The 25,033-nt window shown below is 37.4% G+C and overlaps 4 protein-coding genes across 7 annotated transcripts; 1 reads left to right on the plus strand and 3 right to left on the minus strand.

Annotated features, from left to right (window-relative positions):
* Positions 1–4,061: 4,061 nt before the first annotated feature.
* Positions 4,062–16,672, minus strand: Leurs (Leucyl-tRNA synthetase). The gene is made up of 11 exons (XM_064049803.1): positions 16,596–16,672; positions 16,275–16,394; positions 15,812–16,228; positions 15,358–15,764; positions 15,079–15,304; positions 14,416–14,985; positions 9,364–10,085; positions 5,198–5,471; positions 4,894–5,148; positions 4,396–4,840; positions 4,062–4,316 (listed from the first exon to the last, which is right to left on the minus strand). Exons 2-11 carry the CDS (start codon positions 16,275–16,277, stop codon positions 4,111–4,113), a joined length of 3,525 nt encoding a protein of 1,174 aa, XP_063905873.1. The 5' UTR covers positions 16,278–16,394; positions 16,596–16,672; the 3' UTR covers positions 4,062–4,110.
* On the minus strand, positions 16,545–17,271 carry LOC135124618 (glutaredoxin-related protein 5, mitochondrial-like). The gene is made up of 2 exons (XM_064049831.1): positions 16,963–17,271; positions 16,545–16,905 (listed from the first exon to the last, which is right to left on the minus strand). The coding sequence occupies exons 1-2, from the start codon at positions 17,210–17,212 to the stop codon at positions 16,718–16,720; spliced, it is 438 nt and encodes a 145-aa protein (XP_063905901.1). The 5' UTR covers positions 17,213–17,271; the 3' UTR covers positions 16,545–16,717.
* LOC135124586 (YLP motif-containing protein 1-like) lies at positions 17,264–24,878 on the plus strand. 4 transcript variants are annotated; one of them, XM_064049773.1, is made up of 10 exons: positions 17,267–17,364; positions 17,463–17,499; positions 18,108–18,319; positions 18,368–21,050; positions 21,103–21,767; positions 21,813–22,094; positions 22,154–22,381; positions 22,587–22,641; positions 23,409–23,518; positions 23,568–24,878. In XM_064049773.1, the coding sequence occupies exons 3-10, from the start codon at positions 18,110–18,112 to the stop codon at positions 23,739–23,741; spliced, it is 4,407 nt and encodes a 1,468-aa protein (XP_063905843.1). In that variant the 5' UTR covers positions 17,267–17,364; positions 17,463–17,499; positions 18,108–18,109; the 3' UTR covers positions 23,742–24,878. The 4 variants fall into 4 exon arrangements, with proteins under 4 accessions (XP_063905862.1, XP_063905834.1, XP_063905852.1 ...); XM_064049764.1 differs by having other exon boundaries at positions 17,265–18,036; XM_064049782.1 differs by having other exon boundaries at positions 17,265–18,319; positions 18,368–21,044.
* LOC135124616 (uncharacterized) lies at positions 23,802–24,323 on the minus strand. Its single transcript, XM_064049817.1, has 2 exons — positions 24,214–24,323; positions 23,802–24,164 (listed from the first exon to the last, which is right to left on the minus strand). The coding sequence occupies exons 1-2, from the start codon at positions 24,321–24,323 to the stop codon at positions 23,825–23,827; spliced, it is 450 nt and encodes a 149-aa protein (XP_063905887.1). The 3' UTR covers positions 23,802–23,824.
* Positions 24,879–25,033: the final 155 nt, after the last annotated feature.

Below are 25,033 nucleotides of genomic sequence, written 5' to 3' on the forward strand. Positions count from 1 at the left end.
TCGGTGACAAATTTAATCTTTGCATACTTCAGCGTAGTTAGTGAACTCGTTGTGACCACTGAAATATACAAAGAGTAAATTTTGAAATGGAACTAAAGTCGAAGAATACTTTCAAAGCCACGATCAAAATGTATTTGCTTATCTTCGCCAAAAAATGCATGACGTCATGGCAAAATTTGATATGATGAGTCAGTACCTGTGTTTCGTTTTTTCGACCAACCGTTTCATCTAATTAGATTTTTCAGTTTCCATTTTTCTATCAACTTTTCGATTTTTTTACTTTCCCATTTTCAGATTTTTCGAATTTGCGCTATTTTGAATTTTCGAGTTTTCGGTTTTTCCGTTTTTCGATTTGTTGATCTTTCTGTTGGTCAGTTTTTAGACTTTGCTGCAATTTTTTTGCATTTTTCGATTATATTTTACTTTCCGATTTTTTTGATTTTTGAATTTTCGATTTTACGTTTTTAATTCTTCGATTTCCGATTTTTCAATTTTCCGGTTTTTTAATTCTTCTATTCTCGATTTTTCGATTTTCCATTGATCATTAAATTTTTCGATTTTTCGGTTTTTTTATTTTTCGACCTTCGATTTTTCAATTTTCGAGTATTCGATTTTCCATTTTCTGATTTTACGATTTTTCGATTTGCGATTTTTCGATTTTCGTTTTTCCGATTTTGTGCTTTTTCGATTTTTCTGTTTGTTTCAGTTTTTATGGTTCTGCGATTTGTTTTATTTTTTCATTTTTCGATTATTTTACTTTCCGATAGTTTGATTTTTGAATTTTTGGTTTTTTCATTTTTCGATTTGGGATTTTTCAATTTTTCGGTTTTTTAATTTTTCGAGTCTCGATATTTCGATTTTCGATTTTTCAGATTTATGGATTTGTGTCCGTTTTTTCGATTTTTAGAATATTGATTAATCGAATTTTCGATTTTTGAGCATTTCGATTTTTCTGTTCGTCAGTTTTAGACTTTCCAATTTTTACTTTTCCACTTTTCTATTATTCTAGTTTCGGATTATTCGATTTTTGAATTTTCGTTTTTTTTTTCATTTTTCGATTTCCGATTTTTTAATTTTTCGATTTTTCGGTTTTTTAATTTGTCGATTCTCGATATTTGGATTTTCGATTTTCCAATCTCCAGTTTTCGATTTTCCACTTTATGATTTTACGAGTTTTCGATTTTTCTGTTCGTCACTTTTTAGGCTTTGAAATTCGTTTACTTTTCGATTTTTGAATTGTCGACTTTTAGAGTTTTCAATATTATGAATTTTCGAATTTTCTGTTTTCCTATTTTTCCGTTTTTGAATTTTCCATTTTTCGGTTTTTTGATTTTTCAATTTTCGGGTTTTCAATCTTGCAAATTTCCGATTTTTCAGATTTGTGAATTTCCGATTTTTCGATCGACCTACGTATTATATTCATTGAATTTTTGATTTTCGGTTTTTCCATTTTTAGATTTTCGATTTTTCAGTTTTGTATTTTCAGATTTTCTGTTTTTCGCATATCTGATTCATCAAATTTTCGATTTTTCGGCTTTTCGATTTTTCGATATTTGATTTTCGAATTTTCGATTGTTCAGTTTTCCATTCTTCAGCTTTTAGACTTCAATTTTTTTACTTTTCGATTTTCCGAATTTTCGAGTTTCAATTTTCAGATTTTTGATTTTTCGATTTTCCTTTTTAAATCTTTGAACTTTTCGGTTTTGATTTTTCGAATTTTTGATTTTTAATTTTTCCATTCTTCGGTTTTTAGACTTCAATTTTCTTTCTTTTAAATTTTTCGATATTCTATTTTCGATTTTCAGTTATCAGACTTTCGACCATTAGAATTTTGGATATTTCGGTTTTATGATTTTTCGATTTTTAGAAAATTTGAGTAGTCGAATTTTCGATTTTTCAATTCATCGATTTTTCTATGTTCAATTTTTCAATTTAAATTTTGCGATTTTCAATTTGTCCATTGTCGATTTTTAGAATTTTCGGTTTTTCAATTTTTCCATTCTTCCATTCTCACCTTTTAGACTTCAATTTTGTTTCTTTCCGATTTTTTGGTTTTCGATTTTCCAATTTTCAGAATTTCCAAGTTTCTTTATTCAGATTTTCGATTTTCCACTTTTGCGATTTTAGATTTTTCGAATTTTTGTTTTTCCAATTTTTTGCTTTTTCGATTTTTCTGTTCGTTTCAGTTTTTAGGCTTTGCAATTTTTTTCTACTTTATATATTTTGATTATTTTAATTTCCGATTTTTTTTAATTTTTGTTTTTAATTTTCAGTATTACAAATTTTTGACTTTTCGATTTTTTGGTTTTTCCGTTTTTCAATTTTCGATTTTTCGATTTTTGAGGTTTGTGAATTTCCACTTTTCGATCGACCTCGGTATTTGATTCATTGAATTTTCGTTTTTTTGGTTATCCATTTTTAGATTTTCGATTTTTACGATTTGTATTTTTCGATTTTCTGTTTTTTGCATTAGTGAATTTCAGTTTTTCGATTTTCGATTTGCCGCATATTTGATTAATCAAATTTTCGAAAAAGTTACCATGCTTACAAAAACTTTAAAACATCTACAATATTTCAAAGTATTCAGTTTTGCTATTCTTGATTTCTTCAATAAAACAAATTGACTCAGTCATTAACTTTTTTGAGACACCCTGTATAACCAAATCTAAAAAAATATTAATGCAGTGATAAATCACAAGTATAAAAACTCATCATATTTTATACATTTAAGATTTATTCTGCAAAATTTTGAGGTGACGTCATAAATTTTTTAGAGGGGATAAGCAAATATATTGTAATAAAAAATGTATCATGTTTATCATGACTTTAAAACATCTGCAAGATTTCAAAGTATTCGATTTTGCAAATTTAAAATTAAATTGCAAAATATTGTTTTATACTTTTGATGTTTTTTCCAAAAATCTGGACGTTTCGGATAAAAATTCAACACGGAGTCATAAACTACATGTGTAGGACTATATACAATTTAAAACCCATTTACTATGCATAAATTTGAAGTGACGTCATCACATTATTGGTGGGGATGATTAGACAAATTTAATAATTTTGCGACATTTATGAAAAAAATATCAGTTAACAAAAATGGCACGTTTTTAGTATTATGCCAGTTACATGTCACTCAACGACAATATCGTTTTTTTTATTTATTTATTTATTATGAACATTTAAAAGTATTTTATTTGAAAAAGTGATGACATTTTTTATACGGAACAATTGGTCGAAAGATGTTAGAAAGCAAAATAATTTCTGTCCGGACCATCGTTACTCACGAACGAAAGTGACCATTATTTTATGGGAACAACTACCTGCTAAATCTTCTCCGACAAATTCGAGAGCGATAAATATTTCTTACCAAATGTAACTACTGTCCGTCCCGTTATTGTCAATAAAATTTTATAGAGTAAAATGTAAATTTCGTTGTAGTTTGAGCCTACCTACAAATTCTGCCCTTGAAGGATTTGGACCGCCTTCTTCGGTGAGGGCAGGCAAAAACGATCCGTCCATAGGCTCAAAACATTTGCGTACGTAGAGCTTTGAAGATTAACTACTTTACAAGTAGGAAAACGAGTTTTGTATTCCTGTGGGATTATAGTAAAAACTGTCATTGCACTTTTGTATTAGTTTAAAATAAACACGTCGTTGTAATTCACGAATGAATTTTTAAAATAATTTAATGTTTAATTGACACAAATAAAAAATTTATTGTCCCATCATGAAGCTCTTTGCTAATAAATAAAATAAATTGTTAAACTGCGCGTCCAGTGACAAATATAGGTCGTGGTAGGACGGTATGCCATGATTTTAACATCAGCTGTGTTACTTTTTAATCTTTATGTTGGTTTATGCGGTGTATTTTAGGTTTAGATTAATTAATAGCCACCACACTACATGTCGTCTCATTTATTTATGAAGTTGGTTACTGTTTCTGTTGATCCTTGTTTAACTTGGTTCGTTTCTGTCGTATTTCACACAACTTTAGTTAACTGAAGTCGTTACTTTATTTTTTAAAATGTCAACAATTTAAAAATAAGACACAAAAATTCAGGCAAAACTTTATTCATTGAAAATAAATTAAAAAACTGGTCAGACCTAATTCAATAAATAACTAACCGACCGTCCGATATCGAAAACTTTGGACCCCGACACGATCGAAACTTTCTTGTCTTGCACATCCACCTTGAAAATACTGTCAGGTTCTATCAATACTTTATCCTTCGTTGGCTGCTGGAAAGCTGGAAGTTTCCTATCTCCTAGGACAGGATCCTCGAACCGCCACAGCTGAACCGACTGGGGACCTACAAACCAACCATTAAAACGAGCCAATTCCACACAACAATTGAATGTTTAAGTCACAAAGCCCCGTTAAATATTTACCTTTTATCAACTTGACATCCCTGGCCAGCTTCTGCACCACCCGGGCATAGCTGTCCCCGTCGCTCACCAGCACCGACTGCGCGAACAGCCCCGAGTTCGGCACCGGATTCGAAAACTCCACTCGCACTCCCGGCTTGCTGGCGAACTGCACGAAGGGCGCCCCCGGACAGCACTCCTTCATTTTTTCCTCGGCCGTTTCGTCGTCCGTGAATCGCACCACCACTTCGTCCACGTTCAGCGTGTTCGCCAAATAGACGCTATTGTGACGCAGAACTTCGGCTTCGTCGAACTCCAGCGTCAACGCCAGCGCTTTGGGACCCATCTGGTCGACTTTCTCGCGGGTCGTCTGAACGAAAGGCATTACACGCTTCATGTACTTCTTCAACTCGGGCTTTGCGGCGAACTCCGTGGCCAGGAGTTTATTGTCCGGAAATTGGTTATTTTTCTACAAAGTTAAAGAAAAAAAAAATCGAAATGATTAAAGACAAAATTGGGTACCTCGAAGTGGGTTTTCAACGTCGTCAACACGCAGCTCTGCCACGGCGGGAACGTCTTGGCGACCCAAATATACAAAACGTCCGGTTTGGGGACAGGCGGCGGATTGGGATTCGCTTTCGTCTTGATCCCCTGCAGGTACGTCTTCAAATATATCCTGAACGAATGAGCCGTCTCCATGAGATATTCCGACGATTTAATCTTGATCTCGTCGATTTGTCCGACTTGGGGCCATTTCGCTTTGAAGATGCTGCTTTTCTGCGACGAATCGTGACATTATTGAGGGATTACAGGAGATTAGACCTACTTTGCCTAGGAGTTCCCAGACCTTTTCGGCTACGTGGGGGCAAATCGGGGCTAGGAGAATCGCCTGGACTTCGATGAAGCGGACAACGAGGTCGGCGTGCATTCCGTCTAGACACAGCTCGCGGTATTTGTCTCTGACGGACTGCAGCTCGAAGAAGCCCGTCCGCAGAGCCTCCTTGAACAGCATCTTGTTGTAAAAGTCGTCGGTTTCTTGGATCTTCAGGTTGATTTCGCTCTGGAAAACCTCGTCGTTGAAGGTGGACGCGGCGCCGGTTCTGGAAAAAAATTGGTCTAAAGAGTTTAGACAGTACTTCCCTCGCTATGGGAAACGTGACGACTAACCGGATGACAATTTTATGGTTTTTGGATGCTGTAATTCACATTTGGATAGTTATAACTTGTCTACATCTAGGGGAGCATTCCCTAGCCTCCCCTAGCTACGGCCTTATGAAATATCGAGAAACGAGTACCAAATTGACCAATGGACTCCATTACTGTACGTCCTTAAATTATCCTCGATAAGAAAAACGACTTAAAAGTGTTTATGTTTATACATTGGGAGAATGTCACGTAGAAATTAGTTTGATTTGAATACAGCGAAATTTAAAATGGTTTTATGTTGGATTTAAAGTTTGCAGTTTATATACAAAATTTAATAATTATTAGTTGTATTAATTGACTTTAAACAAAAAGACCACGCCAAAACCACGTGACAACAACGGTTTACGCGCTGTCAACTCTCTGCTGACACAATTTGGTTTCAAACCAAACGTTACCAACTGCATTTGCTCCACTCGTACAACAATGGATGACGATACTATCATTGTTTAAGTATATTATAGTTGGACAACCTAATACAAATTTTACTTCGCCTAAATAGTGAGCTTTAGGACAAGGAATCCAGGGGGCGTAGGACAAATTTTTCGTCAACGCGCATTTTCACTACAGTGAGCCAACGTATTAGATTTATTTTACTCTACATCAGATCGCGCCATCAAACATTAGCAAAGGCAAACACCCTTCACTCTGCTCTTATACGAGGAGATATCCATAAATCCATAATTAACAATTATTATATTATTAATTTAATTATTTATTTAAATTTTAAAAAGTAGCATAGTCCTGATCTTGTGACTTATACCTAAATACGCTATTGGGATTTTTCGGCTTGTCGATTTCTCGATTTTTCAACTTTAAATGTCTCAATTTTTCAATATTTCAATTTTGGGCTTTTCCGATTCTTCTATTCTTCAAATTTTGTATTTCACGATTTTTTTATTTTTCGATTTCTCAATCTTTCGATGTTTCAATGATACGATTTCTCAATTTTTGTCCTCTTCAATTTTACAGTTTTTAAATGTTTCGATTTTTCAAATTTTCACGTTTCTAAATTTTCAGTTTCCCGATTTCTAAGGTATTTTTTTTATTTGTCCATTTCTGGACTTCCTAAAGTTTCGATTTTTCACATCTTCAAGTCTTCAATTTTTCGATTTTTTAAGATTACGATTTCTCGGTTTTGCTTTTTTAGATTTTCGATTTCTCAATTTTCCAATTTTTTGAATATTTCTTTTAGTTATGAGATTTTTCAATATTTCAATTTTTCGACTTTACGATTTTTGAATTGATGGATTTTTTTTGATTTCTCGATTTTTTACTTTTTGGATTTTCAATTTATTGTAAACTTTAGATTTTTCAATTCTGCGACTGTTGCTTCGATTTCTCAATTTTTCAACTTTTCGATGTTTTAATATTTAATTTTTTAAAATTCTAGGTTTTTCGATATCTCGAGTTTTCAGTTCTCCTATATTTCGATTTTTCAATTTTTCGATTTTCCAGTTTGTCTTTCTTAAAATTTTTCGATTATTCATTCTTTTAATTTCTCAATTTTTCAATTTTTAACTTTCCTTTTCGGCTTCCGACTCCTCAATTTCTCGATCCTCCGATTTTTCAATTTCTCGAAGTCTCAGTTTTTGAATTTTTCGATGTTTCGATTTTTGGATTTTTCAATTTTTCAAATTGAATTGGATTTCTCGATTCTTCAATTTTGCGATATTTTAATTATTCAGTGTTTTAAATTTTAGTTTTTCGATTTCTCGATTTTTTGACTTTTCAGTTCTTCAGTATCTAAATTTTTCAATTTTTCAAATTTTTGCGTTAAATTTTCAGATTTTTAATTTCTCAATTAATCTATTTTTGATTTTCTCACTTCTCAAAGTTTCGATTTTTCAGTTCTTCAATTCTTCGATTTTTGGACTTCGCTTTATTGGTTTTTCGATTTCTCAATTTTTGGATATTTCTTTCAGTTTTGATATTTTTCAATACTTCGATTCTTTGATTTTTCCACTTCCAGATTTTTCTATTTTTTATTTTTGGATTTTCAGTTTTTTGTTTTTTATACTTCAGATTTTTCAATTTTTCGATTGTTTTATATTTCAATTTCTCAATTTTTCAACTTTTCCATATTTTAATTTTTAAATTTCTAGATTTTTCGGTTTCTCGAGTTTCCAGTTCTATATTGTAATTCTTCCGAATTTTTTAATTTTTTGAGATCTCAATTTATTGAGATTCGGATTTTTCGATGTTTTGATTATTCAATCTCTCGCTTTATCAATTTTTCTATATTTAAGTTTTCGATTTTTCGATTTCTCGATGTCTCAATTTTTGAATTTTACAATGTTTCGATTTTTCGATTTGTTGGTTTTTCGATTTTTTGCTTTTCGGTTTCTCGCTTTTTCGATGTTTCGATTTTTGATTTATCCGATTTTTCAATTTCCCAATTTTTTAAATTCTCGACTTCTCGATTGTTTGATTTTTCAGTTTTTCGATTTTTAAATTTTAGATCTTCGAATTTTTATTTTTTTGATTTTTTGATGTTTGGATTTCTCCATTTTTCAGTTTTAAGATATTTTAACTTTTCAATGTTTTAAATTTTAGATTTTTCGATTTTTCAGTTCTTCAATATTTTTTTATTTTTCAAATTTTGACGTTTCTGAATTTTTAGTTTTCGGATTTCTCAATTAATCTATTTTTTTAAATTCCCATTTATCCACTTCCTAAAGTTTCGATTTTTCAGTTCTTCAGTTCTTCAATTTTTCGATTATTCAGGTTTTTGATTTTTCAATTTTTAGATTTTTTAAGTTTGCGATTTTTCGACTCTGCTTTTTTGACTTTTCTGTTTCTCAATTTTTTAATTTCCTAATTTTTTGATATTTCGTTCAATTTTGTGATTTTTCAGTTTTTCGATTTCTCAATTTTAACTTTTCAATTTTTAAATTTTTTTTTTTTTTCGATTTTTTGAGTTTTCAGTTCTTCTATATTTCAATTTTCGGTTTTGTAGATTCCAAATTAAATGTCAAAATGTTGTTTCCAAATTTTAATTTTTTTCCAAAAATCTGGACGATTTCGGTCAAATCTCAATTCGGAGTCATAAACTACATGTGTAAGACTATGTATTTGATACAATTTAAAACCCAATTACTATATACAATTTTGAAGTAACGTCATCACATTAGTGGTGGGGATTAAACAAATTTTGGTTAGCGTTTTACCATCTACATGATGTACCTAATATAAATACCAAATTTGACAACAATCGACCCAGTACTTTCGGAGATTATCTGTTTAATAAAAATCCGGGACGGCAGACAGACGGACAAACGGACGGACGGACAGACAGACGAAACCAGGAGACCTATTTCTTCGTCGTCTAGGGGTCATGATAGGTCGAGAAAATGCTCGGGAAGTAAAAAGTAAAAAATTTTCTTACGAAGAACCGTCTGACCTATGAAAACTTTATGGCGAGGTGTCGTGACCTTTACGGGCAACGACTCCTCATAAAAACTAAATAGGTTTTCAGCTCCCACGAAAAAGCGGAATATTTTTCTACATTACGCAAAGATATATATTGAAAGTGAAGCCTGAAAAAACTAATTTAAATTTAAGACAGAGATGAATAACAAAACTTAGAACATCAAACGGGCCTTCTCTTGCACAAAAACGCTTCCTCGCTTTCATTCCGAGTGCCTTCTTAAATCAATAGCAAATTAACTAATTAACTAATAACTTAATTAGTCGCTTTTCATTACATTCAGCGTAAACGAAGCGCTTTTTTTGGAAACATTCCCTAGTACCCCCCCCCCCACACACACACACTAAAAAAAAACTCACCTCAGCGCTTGTTTATTCTCCAAGACCTCCTTCACCCACTCGATGAAAGTATACAGTCTGAGGATCCCGGCGTCGGCCATGCTCTCAACGAAATTAGCATCCTCTACCGAGTCGCCGGCGTCGGCGAGACACAGCCTCGTCCCGTCCGCACTGAACTTATCCACGGCCTCGCTCAAAGTCAAGAAATTCCCGTCAGACTTGGACATTTTCGCGGAATTGAGCAGAAGGTGACCGTTGGCGCGGACGCTCCTAGGCCACTTGTTTTCCTCACCCGGCCAGATGGCGCAATGATTATAAATAAAGTACGTCAGGTGGTTCTGGACTAGATCCTTCCCGGAAACCCTCACGTCCACGGGGTACCAAAACTCGAACTCGCGCTTCATCAAGTCCAGAGATTCCTTCTTGATGCCGCACTTCGCCGGGAACGGGGCGTCCTTGAAGAAAACATAGTCCCACACTTCGGGCGTCATCTGCTCGGGTTTGATCGAAAGCGCGTTGGGTTTGTTGGCACGAAACGTGTTACCTTGGAGGAGGTGGGCCACCGTGTAGTACGCGTTGTAGATGGTGGAGTCCGAAAGGGACTCAATCAGCCATTGTTCGTCCCACGGGAGCTTGGACCCTAGTCCGTAGGTCCGAGAACACGCGTGTTCGTGCAGCCAATCCAGACACCCCTGGAAATTCCGCCTCACCTCTTCGTGGTACGTGTTCATCTGCTCCAGTACCTTGAATAACAACGAATGGTTAAAATAAGTCGCAGGTGTACAATCGCACGCAAATGTTTTGAGCCTATGGGCGGATCGTTTTTGCCTGCCTTCACCGAAGAAGGCGGTCCAAATCCTTCAAGGGCAGAATTTGTAGGTAGGCTCAAACTACAACGAAATTTACATTTTACTCTATAAAATTTTATTGTCAATAACGGGACGGACAGTAGTTACATTTGGTAAGAAATATTTATGGCTCTCGAATTTGTCGGAGAAGATTTAGCAGGTAGTTGTTCCCATAAAATAATGGTCACTTACGTTCGTGAGTAACGATGGTCCGGACAGGAATTATTTTGCTTTCTAACATCTTTCGACCAATTGTTCCGTATAAAAAATGTCATCACTTTTTCAAATAAAATACTTTTAAATGTTCATAATAAATAAATAAAAAAAAAAACGATATTGTCGTTGAGTGACATGTAACTGGCATAATACTAAAAACGTGCCATTTTTGTTAACTGATATTTTTTTCATAAATGTCGCAAAATTATTAAATTTGTCTAATCATCCCCACCAATAATGTGATGACGTCACTTCAAATTTATGCATAGTAAATGGGTTTTAAATTGTATACAGTAACATAGTCCTACACATGTAGTTTGACTCCGTGTTGAATTTTTATCCGAAACGTCCAGATTTTTGGAAAAATAATCAAAATTATAAAACAATATTTTGCAATTTAATTTTGAATTTGCAAAATCGAATACTTTGAAATCTTGCAGATGTTTTAAAGTCATGATAAACATGATACATTTTTTATTAAAATATATTTGCTTATCCCCTCTAAAAAATTTATGACGTCACCTCAAAATTTTGCAGAATAAATCTTAAATGTATAAAATATGAGGAGTTTTTATACTTGTGATTTATCACTGCATTAATATTTTTTTAGATTTGGTTATACAGGGTGTCTCAAAAAAGTTAATGACTGAGTCAATTTGTTTTATTGAAGAAATCAAGAATAGCAAAACTGAATACTTTGAAATATTGTAGATGTTTTAAAGTTTTTGTAAGCATGGTAACTTTTTCGAAAATTTGATTAATCAAATATGCGGCAAATCGAAAATCAAAAAACTGAAATTCACTAATGCAAAAAACAGAAAATCGAAAAATACAAATCGTAAAAATCGGAAATCTAAAAATGGCTAATCAAAAAATCGAATATTCAATGAATCAAATACCTAGGTCGATCGAAAAGTGGAAATTCACAAACCTCAAAAATCGAAAAATCGAAAATTGAAAAACGGAAAAACCAAAAAATCGGAAATTAAAATAATCAAAATATATAAAGTAGAAAAAAAATGCAAAGCCTAAAAACTGAAACGAACAGAAAAATCGAAAAAGCAAAAAATTGGAAAAACAAAAATTCGAAAAATCTAAAATCGCAAAAGTGGAAAATCGAAAATCTGAATAAAGAAACTTGGAAATTCTGAAAATTTGAAAATCGAAAACCAAAAAATCGGAAAGAAACAAAATTGAAGTCTAAAAGGTGAGAATGGAAAAATTGAAAAACCGAAAATTCTAAAAATCGACAATGGACAAATTGAAAATCGCAAAATTTAAATTGAAAAATTGAACATAGAAAAATCGATGAATTGAAAAATCGAAAATTCGACTACTCAAATTTTCTAAAAATCGAAAAGTCATAAAACCGAAATATCCAAAATTCTAATGGTCGAAAGTCTGATAACTGAAAATCGAAAATTCTGAAAAGCGGAAAATAGAATATCGAAAAATTTAAAAGAAAGAAAATTGAAGTCTAAAAACCGAAGAATGGAAAAATTAAAAATCAAAAATTCGAAAAATCAAAACCGAAAAGTTCAAAGATTTAAAAAGGAAAATCTAAAAATCAAAAATCTGAAAATTGAAACTCGAAAATTCGGAAAATCGAAAAGTAAAAAAATTGAAGTCTAAAAGCTGAAGAATGGAAAACTGAACAATCGAAAATTCGAAAATCAAATATCGAAAAATCGAAAAGCCGAAAAATCGAAAATTTGATGAATCAGATATGCGAAAAACAGAAAATCTGAAAATACAAAACTGAAAAATCGAAAATCTAAAAATGGAAAAACCGAAAATCGAAAATTCAATGAATATAATACGTAGGTCGATCGAAAAACCGGAAATTCACAAATCTGCAAAATCGGAAATTTGCAAGATTGAAAAACCGAAAATTGAAAAATCAAAAAACCGAAAAATGGAAAATAAAAAAATCGAAAAATAGGAAAACAGAAAATTCGAAAATTCATAATATTGAAAACTCTAAAAGGCGATAATTCAAAAATCGAAAAGTAAACAAATTTCAAAGCCTAAAAAGTGACGAACAGAAAAATCGAAAACTCGTAAAATCATAAAGTGGAAAATCGAAAACTGGAGATTGGAAAATCGAAAATCGAAATATCGAGAATCGACAAATTAAAAAACCGAAAAATCGAAAAATTAAAAAATCGGAAATCGAAAAATGAAAAAAAAACGAAAATTCAAAAATCGAATAATCCGAAACTAAAATAATAGACAAGTGGAAAAGTAAAAATTGCAAAGTCTAAAACTGACGAACAGAAAAATCGAAAATTTAAAAAAAATCGAAAAATATCTAAAAATGGAAAAATCGAAATGCTCAAAAATCGAAAATTCGATTAATCAATATTCTAAAAATCGAAAAAACGGACACAAATCCACAAATCTGAAAAATCGAAAATCGAAATATCGAGACTCGAAAAATGAAAAAACCGAAAAATTGAAAAATCCCAAATCGAAAAATGAAAAAACCAAAAACTCAAAAATCAAACTATCGGAAAGTAAAATAATCGAAAAATGAAAAAATAAAACAAATCGCAGAACCATAAAAACTGAAACAAACAGAAAAATCGAAAAACCACAAAATCGGAAAAACGAAAATCGAAAAATCGTAAAATCAGAAAATGGAAAATCGAATACTCGAAAATTGAAAAATCGAAGGTCGAAAAATAAAAAAACCGAAAAATCGAAAAATTTAATGATTAATGGAAAATCGAAAAATCGAGAATAGAAGAATTAAAAAACCGGAAAATTGAAAAATCGGAAATCGAAGAATTAAAAACGTAAAATCGAAAATTCAAAAATCAAAAAAATCCGAAAGTAAAATATAATCGAAAAATGCAAAAAAATTGCAGCAAAGTCTAAAAACTGACCAACAGAAAGATCAAAAAATCGAAAAACGGAAAAACCGAAAACTCGAAAATTCAAAATACCGCAAATTTGAACAATCAGAAAATGGGAAAGTAAAAAAATCGAAAAGTTGATAGAAAAATGGAAACTGAAAAATCTAATTAGATGAAACGGTTGGTCGAAAAAACGAAACACAGGTACTGACTCATCATATCAAATTTTGCCATGAGGTCATGCATTTTTTGGCGAAGATGAGCAAATACATTTTGATCGTGGCTTTGAAAGTATTCTTCGACTTTAGTTCCATTTCAAAATTTACTCTTTGTATATTTCAGTGGTCACAACGAGTTCACTAACTACGCTGAAGTATGCGAAGATTAAATTTGTCACCGAAAAGATGTCGGAAGTAATAAATTATCCTATCGGTCGAAGAACGTTCGGTGCGGTGTTACACCTCGACCCAAGAGAGACAGCAGTAAAGGATAACAAATGGAACGGATAAAATAAAGCGTCAACCATGATTGATAAACTTGAAACCAAAATTATGAAGTTTATAAACTGAACATTTTTTTTGTTTTTTGAAATGTAGTACACTTCAAAAAATGTCCGTGACTTAACTTAATGTGAATTTTATAACTATGGTTGGCACAATTAGACCTAATACTAGTGTGTTTTTGAGCATATTCTCGATTTTATTAGAGCAGAATAGGTTTTTTTTTTCTAATTTTATAAGTTACGGAAACTAATAGCACATCACAGATATTGCAAAAAAAATTGGGCTCAGGTTCCAACTAATTGACAAGATTTCAAAGTATTCAGTTTTGCAATTCTTGATTTCTTCAATAAAATAATTACTCAGTCATTTTTTTTTTGAGTCACCTGTATGTATAAACAAATCCAAAAAATATAAATGGAATGGTAAATCACAAGTATAGACTCATCATATTCTGAACATTTTAGATAGGGTATTTATAAAATTAAAACTAATTCAGAGTAAGAATTTGGTCAACACGTAAATTTCGTTGTAGTTTGAGCCTACCTACAAATTCTGCCCTTGGACGATTTGTACCGCCTCCTACCGGCAAAAATGATCCGTCCATAGGCTCAAAACATTTGCGTGCGATTGTACGTGGTGGGTTAATACTTTATGAGCCATCTTCTTCCACGAATCTTCTCCATAATCCAAGAACCACTGGTCGCACAGAGCGACCACGCACTCATCCCCCGACCTCGAAATAATCGTTTTCTCGGGCTCGTAATAAATCACCGCTTCCTTCGCATCCGTGAGCTTCTTCTGGAGCGCTTTTTTGATGTCCTGGATTTTCTTCCCTTTGAACTCCCCGACGATCATCACTCCGTCGTAGAACCCCTTGAGGTAGACCATCTCCTTCGCCTCTAGGAGTTTCTCGCGGTCGTTCTGGCTCTGGATTTTTAGCTTCTCGTAGACGGCGACGGCCGCAAGATTCCCGAATTCGGGGATCTCCAATATCGGCACGGGTTCATAAGGTAGTACCATCTCATCAGAGATGTTGTACTTCTCGCGGAACGCTTGCTTCTTCTTGAGGTCGACTAGAGCGGCGTAATCATCAGGGGAGTCCGACGGGACGCTAGTAACCACACCCGTGCCTTTGTCTTCCTTGATGGTCAACATCGGCAGCGCGTAGATTCTTTCGTACGACGTCATAGGTGCTTTAAGCGCACAACCAAGCATATCCTGCAAATTAAACGTCAAGGGTGCGTTCTAAGACCGCTAACTTTCATTAAAGTTGTGAATGACGTTCAAATTTCAAATTGCGTAATTCCGTACCTGCCCGGTTAACTCGGCGACGACCTCGAACTTCCCGTCCGCCTCCGTAAAGCCCTGGTAGCTCATATTCTTCGCGGCTCTCGTCGTGCACACGAAGACCTCTCCCTCCTTCGTCGGGAACGCGATGTACTTCATATCCGGCCTGACCCAGCAATTCGTCTGGCCGTACATGGTCTCCGGGCGCAGCGTCGCCGCCACCAAATAAACCCCTTTATCCCCGACTTTACTGCAAATTAAAAACCATGTTACACAAACAAAACGCCCGCAATAAACCTGTACCTTAATTTCGCGGGATAAGGTTGGAGCAACTTCATTTTAATTAAAGTGTACTCTTGAGGCCCCACCCCCTCCCCGGTAGACCTGTCGTGGTCCATGCACGGCTGACCGTCGCGCGGCGAATAAATCGTGTAGCGCTTCCCAAACTTGATTTTATTGCGCTCTTTCAAACGAATGAACTGCCAACGGACGAAGGAGTCGTAGAAGGGGTTGACGTCGGTGGTGATGAAAGTGCGGCGCCAGTCCACGTGCACGCCCAAGCGGTCGAGGTCCTGGACGGCCAGAGGGGTAAAGTAATCCAGCCAGAAATCGGCGTCGGCGAACTTCTTAATTTCGTCGTCTTTTAACCCCAGACTGTACATAATTTGCCACTGGTATTTCGCTGACGCCGTTTTAGCGACGGCTTTGCTCTAAAAACATCACTCCAGCAAAAAATTTATTTCAAACTAATCAATACCTTTTTGCCTTTACTTTTATCCTTAGGGACGACGTCATCAGCTTCCACAACTTGCACTTCTTCATCTTCTGGAAACTTAGGGGGGTAACCGAAGCTCTCCATTTCGCGCTTGAGTTTATCAGCGCAGGCTTTAATAGGCATGCCGGTGACGTGAAAACCGAACGGAAAAAGGGCTTTCCTGCCCTTAAGACGGTGATAACGAACCGCAAACTCCGCTTTTGACAGCGAAAAAGTGTGCCCCAGGTGCAGCCTTCCATTCATGTAGGGATAGGGAAAAGTGCACATGAATTTGTCTTCCGAGGATTTTTGGGGGGCATCCACTTCGTGAAGCTTGTCGCGCTTCCATTTTTCTTGCACTTCGTGCTCGATTTTTTGGAGGTATTCGACTTTGAAGGTCCCTTTACGCTCGATTGTCACCTAAAACGACGCTGTAGGGTTTTTAGACGCGTTTGACGCGACTTACCATTTTAAATGATGGGTTTTATTCAAAAATGAGGGATTTTGATGGACACGTTGACATATGTTCACCACATGCTAGAACTAACCTCAACTACCGCTGGATCGATAAGATGATGCAATAAATCTACAAATTGTAAAAGTTTGAACTGTTGCGTAATAAAAAAAAAACAGGTGCGTCAATTATGCATGAATTTATCACGTAAATAATGTATTTGTATTACTATTGTCAAATACGAAATTTGAGGTTATGTTGACACGACAACGAAGAAAATGATTTGGATTTTAAAATAAATTTTATTTAACTTTCAGTACGTGAAACACTTACTACAACAACAATATACACACTAAAAAGCTGCTATGTACAAGTATTATCTCATTATCAGTACTCAAAAACAAAACTGCAGTCTTAACCTTTAAACACAATCATCGTTTTCCAGTTTCCGCTAATTATGGCGACTTTTTCTCCTCTTCTTGCTCTTTTTCGATAAGAAGGGCGCTTTTAATTCCCACCTTTTCCAGTTCTTCAATCAAATCGCCAGATCTGTGCATTTGAAGTAAAATATCACAGCCGCCAACGAACTCCCCGTTAATAAAAACCTGCGGGATTGTAGGCCAGTTCGAGAAATCTTTAATCCCTGCAAAACAACAACAAACAACAAATTCTAAATTCCGTCACACGATTTCGTCCTCACCCTGTCGTAAAGCCTCATCAGCTAGAACATCATGCGCTTCATATTTAACCCCATGCATCCTCATAATCTGCACCACCGCATTGCTAAATCCACAACGGGGCTGCTCCGGGACCCCTTTCATGAAAACCACAACTTTATTATTATTGACCATTTTCTGTATTTCTTCGGCGGGTTTTGCACTGTAGAACCTCGCCAAAGAGGCGGCGGTTCTCAGTAAATTGTTACTTTTCGAAAAAATGTTTAAATTCATTTTGATGTCTCAATTCTAACCTCAAATTCACTGTAGGGTTTTTGTTCGGTTGGTCACACTGCGTGATTGTTTGGCATGAGTCGAGTTGACGGAGAAGTGAGCCGCAAAATTGATTTTTTAATATTTTTAATTGAGAAATTAGCGACTTGAAGGTATTTTTTGTCGTTTTGGTGATGTTTTGGACGTTATTTATGTAGTTTAGAGTGTTTTGCGGTATTTCAGAGAGGTTAATTTTGTTCTTCTCTTGTAGCCTCCATGTCAGCGGTGTAAATTGGAAAAAAAAGCAGGTAAGAATGTGTTTGGCGATATTTGCTTAATTATTGGAGAAAGCGTTAGAAGAATGCCATTATTTGGTTGATTTTATTTACGTTTAGTACGGGTACGCAAATTATTAAGTTGTAAGATCGAATTGATGAATGAAGAGATTGTGCACCAAGGCACCAAGTTCAATGTATTCTGTTCTGACTCAAGTATTTATTATTAATGCGCCATCACGTTTCTTTTATTCCACAATAAAAAGGATTTTTAAATGAATGATCCACATGTTTTTGACTTCTTGTTCAATTAAGTTTATATAATAAGTCTTCGGACGCCCCAAAAACTTTTAACATTTAAGAACATGTCTTTTGACATTTTAGCGAACTCGTCCAGCAAATACTAGCCAAGTATTCAATAAATAACACAAATTTTAATGTTTTATATCTGGTTTGTGCCGTTTCTTCTTATTAAACATTTCACCAATAGACTGAAATTTCGTTCAAATACATTTCCACAATTCTCCAAAATGCTAGTGTAGAAAAAACAGTGACCAGATTGTTGTGAAGGTAGGTTGACTGTAGATTTTTGAAATATAACCTCACTTTTATCGAAACGTTTGTGAAACTTGTGATTTTAGGCATGTCGTGGCCGCAGTGGTCAACCACTCAGGCGTCAGTACCACCGGTACTGAACCCAGCAACTCCTGTTATAAATTCCGCCCCCGCTGTAGTCCCTCCGGGCTTACAGTACACCCCGGAACAATGGGCACAGTTACAGCAGCAAAATTGGCACCAGTGGGCACAATGGCAACAGCAATACCAACAGTGGCATCAGCAATATGGGGCCGAGGTACTAACTTATTTTTGTAAAACACCCATCTAATTTTATGCGTTGTAGTACCAAAAATCCATGAACGCTCTCGCCCAAGCGGCACAAGCCCAACAAGCCTCGCTTCCCAACGTGGCCGTACCGCCGCCTTTGCCCGTCGAAGTCAAACCGCCGCCTCCGGCAGAAGATCCGCCGCCTCCGGTTCCGTCCTATAACACCGCGCCACCCCCAGCACCCCCACAACAAGGCTACAACACCGCCACCAAAGCGAGCGAGCAGCGGCCGCCTGTCCACTACCCTAAAAACAACCAGAATTGGCAAAATCAGAACTATCGCTATGGACAAGAAAAGCGACCGTTTGAGCATCCACCGGATCATGACTCTAAAAGACCCATGATTAGTAAACCAGGGTGGCAGAGTCAGCCGCCCCCGCAACCCAGACCCAGAGAAAACGTCGAGGAGTTGTCTGAAGCGGAGAAGAAATTCGATAAACAGTTCGCCGACTGGGAGGCGCAATTCCAGAAATGGAAGGAACAAAACGCTGAACACCCAGATAAAGAACAATATAAAGAGTATGAAAAGAGGTGGGAGAGTTGGAGGGCGCAGCTACTAGAGAGGAGGGAGCAAATGAAGAGGAAACGATTAGGATTACCGATGGATTCCCCCAATCGTGCAAGGCCGAGTCCAGGGCAGAATTTCAATCAAAATCAAAGCTTTAATTCACCGCAACAAGGATTCGTCCAGAACCAGGGTTTTACTCAGCCTCAGAATTTTAGTCAGCCGCCTCCGAAAGTACCTCAGAACATGCCACCTAAGCAAGGGTTGTTACCGGCGCCGACACCTCCACCCGGGGCACCTGGTTTCAATAAACCGCCCCCGACAATGAACGACGAACCTTTGAAATTTAAAGAAGGTAAAGACGCGCTAGAACCTGAGGAAGTTTTAGACGATTTTATCAAACCGAATACCGGCGGAGGCATTCCCGGTTTAGATCTAGTCAAAGATGATCCGAAACCACCGCACAAAGAAAACGACGACGTCGTAGTAATCGATCCTGAAGAAAAAGAAAGAGAGAAGAAAGGGCCCGACTTTGACGCTATTTCTAAAGGAATCAACACCATCTTAGGTGATCAAAAACTTCTCAACATGCTGTCAATGGTGTCCCAAACCCAGATTCCTAAACAATCGGATAATCTAACCAATACGGTATCCAGAATCAAGGACGCCGCTAACCCAGATGCGATTCCTCAACATCCTCCGTATCCCGAACAGTCAAATCAAAGCTATGAAGAGCACTCCAACCACAGCGGTAGTTACGGACAACGGGAATTCGTCAATAATTTCGACGACCAAACTCGAAGCAGCTTCACTCAAGCGCATAACGAAGAAATGCGGTTTGAAGGTCCAGGAAACTACAACAGAAGCCAGAGTCAGTTTCCAGATCGGTTCGGTAACTTCAAAGGGAACCGTTTCGGCGGTCCAGACGAACAATTCAACCGAGGAGACAGATTCCAGCCCGGTCCAGACAGATTCGGTCCACGCGAAGATAGATACGCCCCTGACGACCAATACGGGCCACCTGAAGACAATTTTCCTCCGAATCAAGACCGGTTTGGCCCGAATCAAGGACGCTTTGGACCCAATCAAGATCGCTTTGGCCCCAATCAAGACCGCTTTGCCCCCAATCAAGATCGGTTCGGTCCAAATCAGGACCGCTTCGGTCCTCAACAAGATCGGTTTGGTCCCAACCAAAATCGTCTCGGTCCAAACCAAGATCGACTCGGTCCAAACCAAAATCGTCTCGGTCCTAATCAAGATCGACTCGGTCCAAACCAAAATCGTCTCGCTCCAAATCAAGATCGACTGGGTCCAAACCAAGATCGGCTCGGTCCAAATCAAGATCGACTGGGTCCGAACCAAGATCGTCTCGGCCCCAACCAGGACAGATTTGTGTCTCCTAATAAAGACAAGTTTGCTCCTGATCAAGAAAGATTCGGTCCTAATCCAGGCAGAGTTGGACCAAATCAAGATCGTTTCGGTGGCCCAAACCAAGATCGATTTGGGGGTCCGAACCAGGACAGAGTTGGTGGTTTGAATCCTGGTTTTGGACCTGGACCAGACAAATTTGGCCCAAATCGAGACCGAGCTGGACCTAATCAAGATAGGTTCGGACCTAAGCAAGATAGGTTCGGGCCGAATCAAGACAGGTTTGGGCCTAACCAGGACAGGTTTGCGCCTAACCAGGACAAGTTTGGGCCCAATAAAGATCGATTTCTTCCGAATCAAGATCGGTTGGGGCCAAACTCGGATCGTTTCGGTTCGGGTCAAGATAGATTCGGGCCTAAGCAGGACAGGTTTGCTTCGAAAGGGGACGATTTTAACCAGAAAGGGCCCGATGATAGGTTTTCGGGGCGGAATGATCGGAATTTGGGTCCGAAGGGGCAGTACGGCTACGATGATGATAATTATAATCAGGGACGTTTCGATGATTATAAACAAGGTTCTCAGTTTGAAGAAAATTACGATGATTATGATTATGATGCCGTGGCTGCTAGTTTTGAAAACGAGGAACAGAGTGCTGCACAGAAAAATAAGGAGCAGTGGAAGCAAGAGCAGAATTATCAAGAACCAGAGTTCATTGAAGCACCTATGGAAGAAGAACCTGAGGCGCCTCCGGCGCCAGAATCGGAGGAAATATTCCAGGCCGCGACGGTTATAGATTACGAGCACAAGTCGTCGAAAAATGGTACTGGTTGGTACTGTGAAACCTGTGTCTATAGTTTTGTTTTTTTATTATTTTTTAGCTGAGCCGGAAGTTTTGATCGAACCGATATATATGTTCGATTATCGCCATAAACCCTTGAGTCGCATTCCGCTTCCACAGCGACCGAAGTGGCTTTCGGACGCTGTTAAGAACATAAGGGAGTTCGATCCACCCTTGGTCCGTCCGTACGAGCCCAACTTACGGAGGTACCAGCCTTCGGATAATTGGAGGAACGATCGGTATCCAGACCCCTGGCCTCCACACAACAGGCGTAACGAAAGACCTCCTTTCGATGAAAGACGGTCATACAACGACAACAGATACGAGGATTCCAGAGGTCCGAAAAACGACTGGAATGCACCCAAATGGGAGGAGAAATCTTACGGTGAAGATCGAAACTTCCGTTCCGACGATAGAAGACAACCGATAAAGAGTATGGAATTTGAAGAAGAAAAAATAAGCGATACGGAGTGGCCGGAAGACGACGAACTCGAACAAACGCACAACCAAACAAACACTTCCAATCAGGACTTTCCTTCGTTTAAAAAACCCGACGAAAGCAAACCTATTAAAAATATCGTTTTGATTGAAGATTTGATCAACGCTCCAGGTCGTTACAAACGGCCGCCTCGAATGGTCATTATTCTGAGAGGGCCACCAGGTAGTGGCAAAACTTTCCTAGCCAAACTTATCAAAGATAAAGAGGTAAGAAATCGAGGTGTTTAAACAAAATTGTAGCTTTTGATTCAGGTGGAAAATGGGGGCTCAGCTCCGAGAATTTTATCTCTTGATGACTACTTTATGGTGGAACAAGAGAAAGAAGTGACGGAAGAAGGCAAAAAGGTTAAAGTGAAAGACATGGTGTACGAGTACGAAGCCGAGATGGAAGAATCCTACAGGAGTTCTTTGATCAAGTCGTTCAAGAAAACCATAACAGATGGTTATTTTTCGTTCATTATCGTTGACAATATTAACGACAAAGTCAAGTATTTTGGGGAAATGTGGAGTTTCGCCAAACAAAACGGTTTTCAGGTTTGGATAATTTTGTCGTTGGTGGTATTCATGATAATTTTTTTCTTGGGGTATTATAGGTGTATATTTGCCAGCTCGATCTAGACGTCCAAACTTGCTCAAAGCGGAATATCCACGGTAGATCCGAAGCGGATATAGAAAAATGCGTCGCGAACTGGGAGGCTACGCCTTCTCACCACCCCATTTTGGACGCCACCAGCCTCCTCCAGTCCGCCTCCATCCCCGAAGTCGAAATGGAAGAAGTGAACTCTCCCGAGAGCGACGTCGGCGAAAATGACGGGTCGGAGGTAAGATAATGGTCAGAAGAAGAAAGTATCTACTAGTCCTAAGACTTGGCCATTGTGTATCAATTTATCATGTAACTGCTACTGTTTTTTTCACAGCACTGACAAAATGGTGTTTCGATCGTATTATTGTTTTTAAATTACGTTGTTGATTTTTCTTTTTTCGTTGATTTTATTTAATTCGTACTAAAAAGTCAGTCTCCCTCAGGACCAAGTAGCTAGAAGCAAGTGGGACAATTTCGACTGTTCTGTTGATAATCTCGGTAAGTTGTTCAGAAAACAAATTGGTTTAGTTAGTACTTGTAAGATGAGGGTGCGGCCATTTCAATCTGACGCATTTTACGCCATTTTGTAAGATGTGCTCAGGTTTGGTTTGTTGGTGTTACACAGGGCTGACGTTCAAGTCAAGCATTATTTTATGTTTTGACGTTGGAGTTTTGCGGCCCTAGAAAGCGATTTTATAAATTGTTTTTCTGCTTTAGTAGCCACTTTATCGTAGGACAAGCGATGTTTTAAAGGACAAACTATTTGTATTTCTTGTTTTTATTTGCTGTGCGAGGAGTACCCGTAGCACAAAATTTGTACGAATTTAGATTTTTCAAATGGCTTGATATCTCTAAATTGGTACGATCGACCAAGCGCACTATTTTTGTATACTGATAAAATTTTATGGCCCGACTGGATTGACGCGTGCCACTTAGAGACTCCTAATGTTATTTATGCTTTGTCTCTAAAGTAGTAAAATTTTATCGGCATGTAAAAATGGTGTCTTCACAGTCTAAAGACAAAAACGTTTTCTATTTTTTTTTTCTTCTCTTAAATCAGCTAAACAGACATAAAACACCTCTTGAATTCGCATTTTTGCGATCCAAATTAGCTTTTCCACTTTCAGAACGGTATTTCTGTTTAGAAACTTGTCAAGTGTTTGTGTTTGCACTTTGTGCGTCTTTTCCAGGATTTGTGTCGGGGTTCCGCTTGTAAAAAAAGCCCGTGGGTCTCCGCTGCATTGTGTGTTTTTTGTATGTTCCAGCAAAACTCGATGGCGTCAACAAACCGCTACGACACCGGACGATGGAAGAGTACCTCCAACTGGATACAGAGTGGACCCCCGTCAAACCCACCAAACCCGGGCAGAAGAGAGTGAGTTTCGAGCCGTAAGTGAGTACTTTTACCCTAGAGTCGATTTCAGGTTCGGTGGGCCGATCTGGAAGAACAGAAGCAACAGGAGAAGATGAGAGCCATCGGGTTCGTCGTGGGACACACAAACTGGGACCGAATGCTGGATCCGACCGGCGGCAGTTCGGCGTTAACGCAAACAAAGTACATTGAGCGGACTGGACGCTATAAAGTTGATCAGAAGTGAAGGAAAATGCGTTTTTTAATCGTTTTTTTATTGAGTTCGTTATTATAACTCGATGTATAGTTCAAATAAAACAAGTACTACTTTTAAGGTTTGACGGCTTTTTCGTTGGTTCGAAGCTTGACGGGGATCTGCGTCATGTAGCGATCGACCGGTTTAGTTCGCACGGTGTCCGGGCTGAGCCTCGCCTCTGGGGCTAGCGACGCGTTGAAAAATTCCACTTCTCCTTTGCGGTTTTGCGCCTCGCGCACTTCGGGGCTTCGCCCCTGGAGCATGATCGTCACTTGCGCCGCATTCGTGTTGTTCATTTCTTGCATGTGCTCCTGAATGCAATTTTGCAGGATGTTGAGGAAAAACAGGAACGATAGTAGGGTTAACGCCGTTAATGCTATGCTGTGCTTGCTGCTGCCTTTGCTGCTGTGGCTGCTAGAAAGTATCGTTTAGGGTTTCGTGCGACTGATTAGTTAGGACTTACTGATGGCTGTGGTGAATGGAGCCGCCGGACGGACCGCTGTAGTGCGTCCGCTCGATCAAAGGCTTAGCGGCCAATTTTGGCATTAACGGGTTTACCGCTAACGACGACATGTTCTCTTTGCGATGCACTTCACACTAGTGCGGAATAATCCGGGAGCTTTGTAGACTTGCTCCGGTAACTGTTTTTCCGGACGACAGTTTACGGCGGAAATAATGGACGTATTGCTGTAATCGTAATCACTTCCAACCGACGACGATTTTCTCGTTGGTGCTAAATTCGTAACAGTTAACGACTTTATGACACGCAACCTTCACATTTTTTCATAGTTTACTGCTAACTTAAGGTGTTTGTGTAGCCGCTTTTAAGGCCGTTTTTCGTCAGACGTGACCGAGCTCGAGGCTTTGTTAGCGGTTGCGTTTGATGAGGGTTAGCCTTAGTTTGGCGTTTTTTGTACATATTTAGGGAAATTTTTCTATTCAAACTATTGCCACTATTCTTATTTGATAAGAGCGGTTCCTTTAAATTAACCTATATACTCTAATTTTTATGTATTGTATGTGTAGGGCTGACACTTGTTTTCGATTTAGAGAACTACTCCGTAGTATTAATGTCGGTTTTAAGTGAAAATAATGGAAGCTAAATGAATAAATGAATTATATACTAGAGTGTTATGTTTTGTATTGTACATATCCCCGTTTTATATGACCATTGCATGCATTTTGTTGCTTATCGGTACATATAAAATACGGTAAAAATCGCCCGGTTGGGTTAAATGTGTTAAAGAAATTTTTAGAACGTAACAGACTGCTTTAATTTCGTG

The sequence above is a fragment of the Zophobas morio genome, unplaced genomic scaffold, assembly GCF_036711695.1.
Source record: "Zophobas morio isolate AGI-343-1 ecotype UQ-CSIRO unplaced genomic scaffold, CSIRO_AGI_Zmor_V1 ptg000002l, whole genome shotgun sequence".
Lineage (NCBI taxonomy): Eukaryota > Metazoa > Arthropoda > Insecta > Coleoptera > Tenebrionidae > Zophobas > Zophobas morio.

What these genes read in the sequence shown, in the direction of transcription:
- LOC135124618 (XM_064049831.1), bottom strand. Translation starts at nt 17,212, where the DNA reads ATGAATTTAAACATTTTTTCGAAAAGTAACAATTTACTGAGAACCGCC. An exon ending in TGATGAGGCTTTACGACAGG is followed by an intron (nt 16,906 to 16,962) that starts GTGAGGACGAAA and finishes GTTGTTTTGCAG; the next exon opens with GGATTAAAGATTTCTCGAAC.
- LOC135124586 (XM_064049764.1), top strand. Translation starts at nt 18,110, where the DNA reads ATGTCGTGGCCGCAGTGGTCAACCACTCAGGCGTCAGTACCACCGGTA. An exon ending in ATCAGCAATATGGGGCCGAG is followed by an intron (nt 18,320 to 18,367) that starts GTACTAACTTAT and finishes TATGCGTTGTAG; the next exon opens with TACCAAAAATCCATGAACGC. An exon ending in CTGTTCTGTTGATAATCTCG is followed by an intron (nt 22,642 to 23,408) that starts GTAAGTTGTTCA and finishes TGTATGTTCCAG; the next exon opens with CAAAACTCGATGGCGTCAAC.
- LOC135124616 (XM_064049817.1), bottom strand. Translation starts at nt 24,323, where the DNA reads ATGTCGTCGTTAGCGGTAAACCCGTTAATGCCAAAATTGGCCGCTAAG. An exon ending in TCCATTCACCACAGCCATCA is followed by an intron (nt 24,165 to 24,213) that starts GTAAGTCCTAAC and finishes GATACTTTCTAG; the next exon opens with CAGCCACAGCAGCAAAGGCA.
- Leurs (XM_064049803.1), bottom strand. An exon ending in TCGCCGAGTTAACCGGGCAG is followed by an intron (nt 14,986 to 15,078) that starts GTACGGAATTAC and finishes TTTAATTTGCAG; the next exon opens with GATATGCTTGGTTGTGCGCT. An exon ending in TCTGGGAACTCCTAGGCAAA is followed by an intron (nt 5,149 to 5,197) that starts GTAGGTCTAATC and finishes GATTCGTCGCAG; the next exon opens with AAAAGCAGCATCTTCAAAGC.